General features: G+C 32.4%; 3 protein-coding genes and 1 non-coding gene across 4 annotated transcripts; 2 read left to right on the forward strand and 2 right to left on the reverse strand.

Annotated features, from left to right (window-relative positions):
• The first annotated feature begins 3 nt into the window (after positions 1-3).
• Positions 4-375, forward strand: LOC107060314 (LOB domain-containing protein 27). The gene has a single exon (XM_015308045.1). It carries the CDS (start codon positions 4-6, stop codon positions 373-375), a length of 372 nt encoding a protein of 123 aa, XP_015163531.1.
• A 421-nt stretch (positions 376-796) lies between these two features.
• LOC102597895 (pentatricopeptide repeat-containing protein At5g39980, chloroplastic) lies at positions 797-3,047 on the reverse strand. The gene has a single exon (XM_006338429.2). It carries the CDS (start codon positions 2,993-2,995, stop codon positions 989-991), a length of 2,007 nt encoding a protein of 668 aa, XP_006338491.1. The 5' UTR covers positions 2,996-3,047; the 3' UTR covers positions 797-988.
• A 3,167-nt stretch (positions 3,048-6,214) lies between these two features.
• On the forward strand, positions 6,215-10,399 carry LOC102598209 (beta-glucuronosyltransferase GlcAT14B). The gene is made up of 4 exons (XM_006338430.1): positions 6,215-7,155; positions 7,274-7,349; positions 7,457-7,572; positions 9,443-10,399. Exons 1-4 carry the CDS (start codon positions 6,570-6,572, stop codon positions 9,955-9,957), a joined length of 1,293 nt encoding a protein of 430 aa, XP_006338492.1. The 5' UTR covers positions 6,215-6,569; the 3' UTR covers positions 9,958-10,399.
• Positions 10,400-11,732: 1,333 nt separating this feature from the next.
• On the reverse strand, positions 11,733-11,815 carry MIR3627 (microRNA MIR3627). Its single transcript, NR_127229.1, has one exon. It is a non-coding gene; the product is annotated as a microRNA MIR3627 (primary transcript).
• Between the last annotated feature and the right edge of the window lie 1,930 nt (positions 11,816-13,745).

The following is a 13,745-nucleotide window of genomic DNA, read 5'->3' on the forward strand; positions in this document are numbered from 1 at the left end:
GGAATGAGTCGAGTATCTTGTGCTGCATGCAAGTATCAAAGAAGAAAATGTACTTCAAAATGTGTTTTAGCTCCTTATTTTCCAGCGAATCAGCCTAAAAAGTTCCAAAATGCGCATCGTCTCTTTGGTGTACGTAACATGGTGAAAATATTGGATGAATTGAAAGACGAAGATCAAAAATCAGACGCTATGAAATCTATAATTTTCGAGTCTGATATGAGGGAGAAGTTCCCTGTTTATGGATGTGTGGAGTGTATTTCTTATCTTCGCCAACAATTACAGATTACTTTGCAAGAACTTCAGGATGTACAGTCTCAACTTGAATTCTATAGACAACAACATCCTACCGCTACATATCCTAATTTCGACCGATAGAATTATTTGTTGTTTCTTTTAGTTAATGTTTATGATATCTTCTAATTGTTAAATTATTGACTATTAACATATCAATAAACATAGATTCATTCAATATTTTTGTAATTTTTCTTTTTCTTAATTCCTATAGTATCTAGAGATAAACATTGCCGATTCTTAATGCACCATGGAATCTGGGTAAATTTAGATCAATAGAAAATGTTCTTGAACATTTTGTTGAATTGTGATATCTTGTTATTGAGAAAGATGTATAATATTACATTCCAATATATAAAAACATTAGCATAAAATTTGCTCTACTAAAAGGGTCAATGAATCATAGCATGATTAAGTTTGTGTTGCAAAGATTTAGTAATTTTTATATGCAACCAAACAAGTGAATATGGTTTATGAAACTGATTTAGATAAAAATTCTGACAGATTTGGGGAAAAAATAACTAGAAGAGACTGTACTATACATTTACATCGAATTAGAGAAATAACTGTCATGTACCTTAATTCTTCATTCATATTCTAACAAACGCAATCTATTATAAGGCACAGATTAACAAATTAGAATATGTACAGCTGAAACAACAAATATTACTTACTTTCAAGCATACAAGAGTTAAGATCACATAGCTCCTCTATAAGTCATCCGATTTACAATTCGAGATGCATCATTCACTCTGTTTGCTTTTTCATAAATGCCAGCAACAACAAGATGCAACTCTTTCTTGTTAACATTAGGATCAGAGTCCAGCATCTTATAGAGTGTCTCAACCATCTCGTAATTCCTTCTAGCGCCATAAAGACTAAGCATTTGAAAGTGAACTTCATCAGAGAAAACACATCCCTCTTCATGCATCTCTTTATATACCATGTCTGCCTTTTCAAACTCCTGCAGCTTCCCATAAGCATTAAGGACTAGAGCAATCACATTAGAGTTAGGAAAATATCCTGTTCCTCTCATCTTCTCGAATACCTCAATGAGATTGGTGTACTTCCTATTTCTGGAATATAACTCTATCATACACTCAAAAACTGCAATATCCTTCAATTCTCCAGCATCAAAAGCTTGTCTGAACACCCATGTAGCTTCCTCTATTCGTCCAGATCCAGCAAGAATCATTATTGCAGTTTCTCTAGGAATATTGTCAGGGCGCTTCAACTCATGCAACAAACGTTTGGCATGAGCAACCAAACCAGCTCTCTCATATGCTACAATCATTGTCTGGTATAGAACTTGATCAATTTCAACTCCAGAACTTCTCAGCTTCTGGAATAACATAGCAGCTCGATCTAGTTTTCCCACTTTACCCCATATAGATATTATGGTCGAGTAGGTAATAGCATTGGGCTCAATTCCTATGTTCTGCATTTCCTGAATAAGATTGTTGGCTTTCTCATGTTCCAGTGTCTTTCCATATATCTTAATCATGGTGTTGTAAGTGACAACATTTTGTTCAATACTTTTCCTCTGCATCAACCTAAACAAATGTATAGCTTCCCCGAAAAGCTCAGCTTCACCATAAACCCTCAGAAGAGTATTGTAGCTGACAACATTTGGTTCAATTCCCATTTTCCTCATACTCCAAAACAATCTATCTGCTTCCTTGGCCATATCAAGCTGTCCATAAACATCAATCATTATATTACAAGTTGTGAGATCAAGAGAGCACTTCACCTCATTCATCTCGGAGAAAACAGATAGAGCCTCCAAAAACTTTTGGTTCTCAACATACATAGTCAAGAGAGTTGAGTAACTCACTGTATCTGGCAAAACACCTACTGACCTCATCTCTTTGATCAACAATTGAGCTTCGCGAAAAAGCTTAGCTTTTCCAAAAACATTAATCATAGTATTGTAAGCAACAAGATCAGGAGTAATCCCTGATGTTTTCAGTCTAGAAAAAATCGAAATCGCCTTAGTATAATCACACAGCTTTCTTGACAATTCTATCAAATTACAGTACAGAACAAGATCACCAGACACATGATCCTGTTCCATTTTCTGAAGCCAAGATAAAGCATCATCAAACAAACCCTCTTTTCCAAAATAGGTAATGAGAGTAGAGTAAGTATACCTATCAGGTGACAAAGCTCTTTGACGCATTTCATCAAACAGTCCATATGCAAGCTGCCACTGCTTCGCCCGTAGTACATTACGCAATGCAACATTGTACGCAAACACAGAGGGAGTGTAAAGAGCTACTTCATTAATCCAATCAAGCAAAGCTAGCGAGCGCTGCCAATCAGACTCACGTGAGAGTAGCGTGACCATGAACCGCATCGAAAGATTTCTACCTTTGTAAGGCGACATTAACGCAAACAGTTCGTGCTCATTAGTGGTCTGTCCGATTGAAGACAACAAATCATCCATGTCGACGCTGTGGTCCAAGAACGAGTTTGACTGTGGATTCCGGCGGTACGGACGGTGTTGGGAAGGCGAAAACGGCGGCGTCGTCTTTCTCCAGACATCTTTTGTGGATGAAGTAGCGGAGAGAGAAAGGAGAAGGAAATGGGTTCGAAGTGGTTTACGTCTGGTGTAATGAAAGAGGATAGTGATTCGATATGGTTGAGAAAATGGAAGGCAGTAATTAGAAGAAGAAGAAGAAGAAGAGAACAAAAGAGAGGACATAGCACCGTTCAAAGGGGAACATGGGTCTAACTCCAACCATTAACCTGAATATTCATACGTTTTATCCGGCCTTAAATATCAACTATGGCACAACTTATCCCTTCCATTAGAGATTTCGAATTTGAATTGAAATTAATACTCTCTCCATTTCAAATTAATTGAATTGTTGAAATATTTTTTATTTTTAAATTAACTTAATTGTTCAATTTTCAAGACTACTTTTAGAATGTTCTTTCAATTTTACCCTTCATTAGTTAGTATTGTAATTAGTTACTTAATTAATGTTTAGTTATTTTAATCATAAATTTGACATTAATTAATAAGGGTAAAAATGGAAAGTTATGCCTAATTTATGTCTTAATCTTCTTTTCTTAAAGGGTGTGAAACACTTCAACAATTCAATTAATTTGAAACTGAGGGAGTATTACTTTTGATATAACACCTTTTATCTTAAAATGAAGTTTTTGGACTCCCATTAAATTTAATTTATTTCAAAACGGGTATCAAAATACAAATAAAAAAGAGGAATTATATAACATATGCTCTTGGGAAAAATAAAAATATGCTTACAAGTCTTTTGGAGATGAGCATGGTTACGAATTTGATGGTTTAAACCTAGAATATATTAAAAGGTATTTATGATTTCTTTGATAAAATTCATACGATAATGTGATACAAATAAGCTCATATGACTTTGATCTAATGGTGAGAACATTATATGATGTGTGAGTTAAACGCATATCATTATATTTGATTTTTTATATATAAAAATATGATATTTAAGTGGAAAAAGATGTATGAGTTAACATATTATTTATCGAGAATATGATATCTAAGTGGAAAAGAATATATGAGTCAACTTATTATTTATCGAGTTTCAAATATGTGATATTTGCCTCAATAGTTTATTAGTTAAAAAAGAATGGGACAAAAAAGACTTGGTTTTCTAATGTATGGACAATGGACCAATCTAACATGATAAAAAGAAAATAATTAATTCAGAAACAAAGTTAAATTAGAAAGTAAAATCATCATAATTTACAAGCTATTTGTGCCACTGCATTTTAAACGAGTGAGGGAAGTTTTCTTTAAGGAAATATTAAAGATTTTATTTAAAATCTTTTATATACTTGTAATGTCGACTTAAATAGATAAGAAGAAATTAACAATTTTTTTTTTATTGAAATCTCATGATTTTTCTTCCTCCTCCCACTTTATTGATCACACTAAGCTACACATTTGAGTGTGATTATTTCAAAAACATTAATAGTGGATACATTTATGTTTAATTAAAAAATAAAAAAATATTAATTTCATTTTAATCTATGTTATTTGATTCAGAATATTAAGATCACATATAAACTCAAAAAAATATATTCTATTTATTATTTTACATATTTATAAACTAGATTAAAGTAATACAAATCAAAATATTTGAAAAATTCTTGGTCAAATAAAGTTCCTTTGATTCTTCAAATACGCTATACCACAATTTCTATCGTCAAATATACTTCAAATTAGTAGTTTCTTTATTGTTTTAACCCTCGAAAAATCTCCTTTGTTTTTCCTCTCGAGCCCCTGATTATTTGAGTTGATCTAATCATATACTTGTAACTTGATGAAGTGTCTTTATTGAGATATATATTTAGTTATAACTTATAACCAATTATGTTACGATATACTGATTAATTATATTTCTTTCATTCAATTTCTTTGTCTTACTTTTTCTTTTAATATATATATATATATAATTATAAATTCTTTAATTTCAACTTTAAGATATTTTTATTTATTCTACGTAATTTTAATTTAGAACCATATTTTTCAAAAAAAAATTGTTGAAACGAAATAGCAATTTTTCCTTATCCAATTGTTGTAAGACGTAAGTTGTAACATCAAATAACTACAAAATCCAACTATACCAATTCCGCAGCATGGGCCGGCATTGGGGCCAAATATTTTTTAAAACTAAAAACAAAAATAGCTTGAAACCTTCCCCATAAATAATAATAATAATAATATGTTATGATAAATGATTGAAATTTATCTATTTTTAGTTAGAGATTTCAGATTTTGCTTTTAGAATGGGAATGTCATGTTAAGAGGATTGCCTTCAGAATAAGCCCAATAGTACACAAATCTAATTATCTAAATCTAATCGGATCGTAATACAAATATAGAATATTTAATATATATATATATATATATATATATTTAAAAGAAAAAAAAAGACTTCCAGATTACTCAAGGAAGCTAACACGTCACAAGTCATGAAATGATTCCCTTGTCACGGGTCCGTAGGCACTTCAAACACGCAAAACAAATCTAATATGATAGAGTAAAATTAATTAATTATATGCATTTCCTTATGGAATAATATTTATGTATTAGTTATTTTTAGGCAGGGCAAATTTAACCTTTATGTTATGAGTTCATAATCAGTAATTGAATCAAATTTTAAAAGTTTTATTGATAATATCTAAACAATAGATTTAAAATTTCAATTTCTAACTTATAACGAATTTCAATATCCATTTTAGTTTAGCTTTTTGCACATATTCAACTTCACCCTAATAAGCATTTATCTATAGTTAATTTTTGAAGGATACAAATTTAATAGGTAAGTTAATACTAACAAATTTAATAGTTTGACTCAAATTTTACACGTTACTGATAATACAAAAAAGAGATTTCATACTTTTGACCGATAAATTTAGATCTAAAATTTATCTCTATATTGCTTTTAATAAAAAGCCCTAATTTATTTTTATCGCTTATCCTCTTATATAAAAGTAAAGTTCAATAAATTTCGACATTGACTTTTTACATAGTCACTTAATTAATGCTGATAGTTACTAAATAGTATTTCCTTCCTTTCACAATAGTTGTTCAATATATTATTTTATAATGTTCAATAATATTTTTATTCATTTTATGAAATCAATAGATAGTTATATTTAGTTCCTAATTTATCTTTATTATTAATTATAATTATTTCACTATTATATTTTTCAAGACATTGTATTTACTATTATATTTAAAAGGTAATACAATAAAATTACCTCTTTATTTATAATTTTTTAAAATATTACTATATAGAATAATATTCTATTTATTAAAATTAAAAATATATAACTATTAATTAAATAACCATAGAAGATGTAACTTTTAATATTAGTGCTGCTGTACTCAAATCGAAGAAGGTAAAAAGAAAAAAACTATGAAGTGATAAGGAACGTAACTCCCCTGCGTTTGCCGGCCTCCATTATTTTTGCAGCAGTCAAGTACAACTTCCATTTTTCATTTTTCCACCTAACTACACTCCACCACTGTTAACAACCATAAATATATAGCATACACACAAATATTATTAGTAATTTTCTGTAGTTGTATACAGTTAATCTTGAATTTTCTTGTTCTAATTACGCAATTATTGTAATTGTGTTTGATTTAGAACAATGACATCTTCACAATTTCTCCGCCGCTACACCGCATTTGTTGTTTAGAGATCAGCTTGAAAAACCCCATTTCAATCTTTTTATTCTTCTGTTTGTTTGTTGATGAAAAGATTGAAATGAAGAAGTTGAAAACCTATTATCTGCACCTTAGACACCCAACAACAATCGAGAGGAAGTGGATCTTTCCACTTGCTATAGGTTCCATTGTTTCCCTTTTTCTCTTGTTTCTAACAACCCTAACCTCACCAGATGGAACTCCTCTTTTGCCCCTTTACCGTTACTATTCATCCTATTCCGCAGCTAATGTATTTGTTGAATCAAAGCTTAAACCTTTACCTATCTCCACTGTTCCTCCACCCCCTCGCTTTGCCTACCTGGTTTCAGGTTCTGCCGGCGATGGCAACATGCTGAAGCGAACCCTTCAAGCTCTTTATCACCCAAACAATCAGTATGTAGTGCATCTCGATGCTGAATCTTCACCTGAGGAGCGTCTCGATCTGCATAACTTTGTTACCAATCACCCAATTTTTATCCAATTCAAGAATGTTCGGATGATTACTAAAGCTAATCTGGTGACCTACCGGGGTCCTACTATGGTTGCTAATACCCTTCACGCCGCTGCTATTTTGCTCAAGGAAGCTGGGGAATGGGATTGGTTCATTAATCTCAGCGCCTCTGATTACCCACTTGTTACTCAAGATGGTAAAGCCATTTTCTTGTAGATTAGTTTAATTTTGATTTCACCTGGTATAGCTACTGCACCTTTGATTAAATGGGGTTTATTGAGGATGTTGATTTGTTTTTTTTCTTGTTTGATTAGATCTGCTTCATACATTTTCGTATTTTCCCCGGGATCTTAACTTCATTGATCATACAAGCAAAATTGGATGGAAAGAGTAAGTTATTCTATCTGCACCACAAAAGAAATGCTTTCGTAATTCTAATTTTGGTTCAGAATTAAGGGTTTAATTATGTGAGTTAAACTTGACTCCTGATTTTGAAGGTTCCAAAGGGCAAAGCCAATTATCGTTGATCCGGGATTGTATGCGACTAAAAAGGCAGATGTTTTCTGGATTACACAGAGAAGAAGTGTGCCAACAGCTTTTAAGCTTTTTACTGGTGAGGTTTGGCATCATTTATGCTTGGGCTCAAGGATTTGAACTTTTCCTTTTAGCACATGTTATATGCTTTATATGTGATAGTGTGTTAATCATTGCCCTATCACAAATCTGAATTGATCCAAAATGTTTGGTTGGTCACATAAAAAGTTCAATAATGTGAAGAATAAATGCCGGAGAACATAAAGTACTTTCCCTGTCCTCATGTATCTCGATTGCCTATCATATACCAGATGGGGGCTTGACTTTGGTGCCATCCACCTTGTAACCTGAATTAGAACTTGCAGGAATGGTTGTTATATCACCTATTGGCGAAGACCAGGGACAAAAAATTCTGTATAAGATGCTTAAGATTTACTAATTCATGATAAATTGACACTTTCTTTTTAAGGGAATTTCGACTTTGGCTTTTTCTTTTCCAAACGGATTGTGTGTGCTTTACTGGAACTTGAAAAGTAGCTTGCACTATGCTTTAGTACAACATAATTTGGTTAATTGAATTGGAAGAGGTCATACATCACAAGTACAGACTAATTTTTTGTACAGTTTAAAGAGGATTTCTCATTTATATAACTAATAAAGCTCAAGATAGGAAAATAAAATGTAGGAGGAAGAAATCTTTGCATAGTGAAAATACTTTATAACATTATGCATGTTCCTATGCCAATTGACAACATATCAACACAGGGTAATAATTGGGATTTTAGTATATGGAAGCACTGGCTATCAGAGCAATTCACCTGGTGTATTAACTTAGATGGTCCATTGTACTGAGCAGTCGTTGAAGTATTTGAGCTGTGTGATAGTTGACACTGATAAAAGGAATCCATAACAGACCCATTGGAGGATTGGGGTATCCTGTTCCAAATTCTCATGAATTATGATACAGGTTTCATGAAGGAAGTGGTGTTTGATTTTTGTAGCAACTGCACTTGTCATTGGGGTGGATGGTAAAGGTTCCCCAATCAGTGTGGATTCAGAATTTGTTAACTACCTTGTAGAAAGTATTTACATGGCTGAAGATTTTAAGAGTTCCCAAAAATCATGGATTCAGGATTCCTCGACTACATTGTTGAAAGTTTAGCTTGCCTGAGCTTCAGATATCCCCGAACTTGAGTAGTATGTTTGTTTTCGGACATATCTAATGGAGACCTTTACCAACAATCACCTTCATGTGGATGAAATGGAGGTGAAGTTTGATGTCGTTCTGCCTACATTGTTCTGTTTGCTAGTAGGAATCATGTTCTGTTCGTACAGCTTGATGGACTGTTTCAATCAAGAAATTGTGTTTACTAGGACAAATGTTTTTGCCGAGAGAGACTGTCTAGGATCATATTTTCATGATTTTAAACTCATTATTGAAAGCTATTTCTGTATTGAATACTAATTCATTTTAATGAAGCCGACAGAGGGGAAAATAAAGGGTACGGATCGGTACATAGGGTGGGTATGGCTAATGAATTCGCTTAAAGGGTATAGATACACTGTCCATTTTCTCTCTTGCTGCAGTCGATGAATATAATTTAGATCTCATGGTTTAAAGATCATGAGACTTTTAAATCTCGTTCTTTATTGCCAGTATAAAATAGAAGCAGCTCGCGTTTCAGTTTATCATGACTTTCTGAAAGCTACTTTAGGGAAGGTTAAGGAAATATATCCTTTTCGACTTCCTGAAGAAGCAGTATTCAAGGGCAACATTTTAACATGGGGAAATATTGCTTCATTTATTCCCCATCTAGTTTAAATAGTTTTGTAAAAAAGAAAGCTTAAACAAATTTGTGTATCAACTTTTATTAATAGTAATATAACTGTTGCTGATTGAAATTCCACATACTAGATATGAAACATTGTTCTTGTTGCTCTCTTTACAGGGTCTGCTTGGATGGTCCTTTCTCGCTCTTTCATTGACTTCTGCATATGGGGATGGGACAACTTGCCCAGGACTGTTCTTATGTACTACGCAAATTTCATCTCCTCTCCAGAAGGCTATTTCCATACTGTCATCTGTAACGCTCAGGAGTTCCGCAATACCACAGTAAACAGTGATCTTCACTACATATCATGGGATAACCCTCCAAAGCAGCACCCTCATTACCTTACAGTTGAAGACATGCAAAAGATGGTCGACAGTAATGCTCCTTTTGCTAGAAAGTTCCATAGGGAGGATCCCGTGCTAGACAAAATTGACTCTGACCTCCTATTTCGAGGTAAAGACAGGCTTGTTCCTGGTGGGTGGTGCATTGGAAGTCGGAAGAATGGGACAGATCCTTGCTCTGTCGCAGGTAATATCACTGCCCTCAAACCCACTTCAGGGGCAAAGAGGTTGGAGAAGTTGATAGGATCTCTTTTGTCAAATGATAACTTCCGACCCAAACAGTGCATATAGCAAAAAAACATGCCTTAGAAAGTTGTTTTTCTTAAATTTATAGTCTTCAGAGGAAAGCAAGGAACATCTGAATGTATCCAACCTGCATTAATGTTGTTTTCTGCAGAAAAGAAAAAAATATAGAGTATGCTCCAGTTGCACAAGGGCATGTGTATCTGTTCTTTGTTTCCTCACTCTATGAATCAGGTTGCCCTGCATTAACGAAGGGTGCGATGCCCTCATTCTGAACTTGTCACTTATTAGGATGGAGCATTTTGACAACATGAGACCCTCGGAGGAGAGAAATGTATCAGGTTTCGTTTCCGCTTCACATGTGAAACTACTGTGTAGTGTGATATTTTCCTTTTGTTATAGGTTGTAGAACAAGATTAATTGGAGTCTCTTTTATGAGGTTTGCACATGATTTAATCCGGTAAAAAATTATCATCTATTTTATACTTGAGCTGCAGAGTCATCTTCATTATTGTCATTTTATACTATTCCGGTTGTTGTGTCGTGTAGAGATTCTGTCATTGCCTGCATGCCAAAAATGTCTTAGCTTCTTCATTAGGACCAACAAGTTGTGTCATTGTGGAGAACTTAGTTACTTTGATGGAGCCAATGGGCGATCAAGAAGACCCATGGCCCAGTCTGGTTACCTTTTTTGCAATTTGGGTGAGTGTCCACCTAAGGGGTCCCAAATGGTCTAGCTTACATCATAATTTGTGGGAATGAGGGCTGTCACAAATATTGGCAAGAAACCCAGTAAAGGCAATATGGCTAGTGGTATCGATGTGTGTGTTAATTTCTCACCGTCTCCTTTTTCTCCCTTTACCTTTCATCTTGTGTAGTAGAATGAAAAAAAAAAAACTTTAAAAAGTTAATGTGGTTATCCCCATAGAATCCATAAATGTTTATTTATGTATTGTAGTTGGAGACTTTCCACAAGTATAGAGTAGATATAGTTTTATTAACTTTTAAGGCAACCATACTTGATTAATAAACGTAAACCAACTGGATGGTCGATGAAAGAAGTTGACAGAGTGTGGGAGCTAACAAAAAAGTCCAGCACATATATAGTCACCAAATTGTTTATTAAAATGTTGGGTGGACCAACAGGATCTTTATATAGATATATTAGGATTTGGTATATTGAGCTAACTATTTAGGTGAGTTGTCTATATTAACAAACAAGCATGTGGACCAGATCTCTCCTATTTTTATAAAATATAATGTGCACAATCAACGTCTGATTGGCAGATTAACGAACAACCATAAAGAAACTAAGGACTTAAAACTAATAATCGAGCTACAAGTAATTCTTAAATGAATTCATTAGTCATACCAACCCTATGTACCAATCCGTACCCTTTATTTTTCTCTCTGCCGTCTTCACTAAAATAGATTAGTATTGATCAATACAGAAATTGCTGTCAATAATCATCTTAAAATCATGAAAAGATCACATCTCATGCATGCCATAAGTAAAAATATTTAAAAAGACTATATAATTAAAGAAAATATACTTTGACTAATCAAATAATAACTAAAGACAATAAAGTGAAACAGAGAAAGTAAGTTCTTTTTAGTTATTAAAGAAAAAATTTAAGTTAGAATACAAATTCATGACAATATAAAACGAGAACTACAAATGCACTTACATAATGAAGAGTTACAGAACTACAGATAATGAAGGGGCTAGAAAGAACTGAATGAATCCTGACCTAAATGATGATGTTCTTCTCGTATATTGAGTAGATGATTGATGTATGATGCAATAGAAATTGTGGGCATCGTGTCGAAAGACAGAGGCACTTAATTGGTTCCATTTAGGCATTTTACCAATTAAAAGGAATGCTAAGTGCCATCTCTCCTGCGACAAGATCCCCTCAATCTCTCCTATTTGAGTAAATAATGAATTATGATAGAATACACAAAGCCTTTCATTTCCAAGGTTATTTATAGAACCAAATTAAGTACATTATACAAATAACTTAGGTTGTGTGAGAAAAGCAATAACCAAGTCAATGCCACAAGGTTGAATGAGTAGTGATTGAAGCATGTGAGAAGAGAGTCAAATAGTCTTTAGTCTATGCATGTGTCATGTGGACACATTTGAATAGTTCTACCAATTTTCTTACTTAAGACCAAAAGACTTTGACTTCATCATCATTCCTCCTTTAATCTCATCTTAATTTCTTCATGTCTTTTCTTGGATTGTGACTTATACTGGGGGGAAGTCCAACATATATATAGTAGTTAGAATAGAAACTATTGACAAACGCTAATATTTTCAACTAGTGAATAACTATTGTTGGACAAAGGAAGTCAGCCGTACTAAATTGATTGTAATATTTTATTTTCCAAAAGTCAATTAGTTAAATTTTGAAACTAAATTAAATATGATCAACACAATATTTAAAAATTAAAATTAATATATTTAAACACTATATAAAATATACTAATACAAGTTATATTTTTTTCATGTCAATATGATAATAAACTATATTCTAAAATAATGGTCAAAGTCAATAAAATTTGACTGGCAAAAGTATATTATATAACAATTAGTTTGAGACAGTATTCAATATTCATAGAAAATAATAATTTCAGAGCACGGCCAATCTTTAAAAGAAAAAAAAGCCAAAATAAGTAGGCAATGTTGTTGGGCGAAATTACATTTCACTAATGATCTAATATTCTAATTTCGCTTTAGAGAATTTTTCCCTTTTCGGTATAAATTGTGTAATTTCTAATTCACAATATATAAGTTTAGAAAAATTCTATTTTATCTAATAAGTTTTTTGTAGGAATAATTTTGTGGGTTTTAAAACTGAACTTATGCCTAATAATATCTGAGTTATAAGTTTCTTCAACCATAATGTTCTGAAAATCAGGCATAATTTGGGTGTTCACAAATTTTGTCTTGTGATTTTTTTTTGTTTGGTAAGACATAACTTGTATCTTGTAAATTTTGCTCTTTTTTTCTTTTTAATGTTAGAGCGAGGTATTTTTAGTCATTTTCTTATTACTTAAAATGCTAAAAAAAAATTAAAAAATTAAAAAATAAAAACCACGACAAATATTAAGGACCACCCTAGTATTTAACACTACTTATATAATGCAGCTAGTTCTTATTTAATGGTATTTAACGCTACTTAATCCCACTTAATGTTGTTTAATGTTGCTTATCGCTTTCTATTACTTAACACTAGTAATTTATTTCTACTTAATGATACTCAACACCTCTTCAACCTAACCCTGCATAGTCCTCATTAACGTTACTTAATATTCTTTGTAGTCTATATTAAGTAAATTGTTGATATTTGTTTCATACTTCAAAATAATTGAATTATTCAAAATTCAAGAATTGTTAGAACTTTCTTTCATATCTATCCTTTATTTAATGAAGTTCTTAACTACTTTACATTTTCTTGGAGACTTAATTTGGGTTCTATTAAAAGGATATTAGTGGAAAGTAGTCTTTGATTCACTTAATATGGACTAGAAGGGGTAATATTAATCTTGTATTTATTGTAATGTTCATGCAAATTAATTTTGCTCATGAAAGAAGGGAAAATGGGGAATCTGAGATCTCGGACTCGAGTCTCCCTGGTACCAGGGGCGGCTCTAATAAATCGGTGACCTTAAGCCAAATCCGAATGGAGGCCTTAAATTCAAATATATATTTTTTATGAAGTTTATTATAGCTAATTATTTAATTTTTCTTGAGACATAGTATTCATAATTTGTCGAACTTCTATTACTTCTTTGCTCTTTTATGAAAAGATTTTATTTTCTATAAATAA

This window comes from Solanum tuberosum, unplaced genomic scaffold, assembly GCF_000226075.1.
Source record: "Solanum tuberosum cultivar DM 1-3 516 R44 unplaced genomic scaffold, SolTub_3.0 scf00004, whole genome shotgun sequence".
Lineage (NCBI taxonomy): Eukaryota > Viridiplantae > Streptophyta > Magnoliopsida > Solanales > Solanaceae > Solanum > Solanum tuberosum.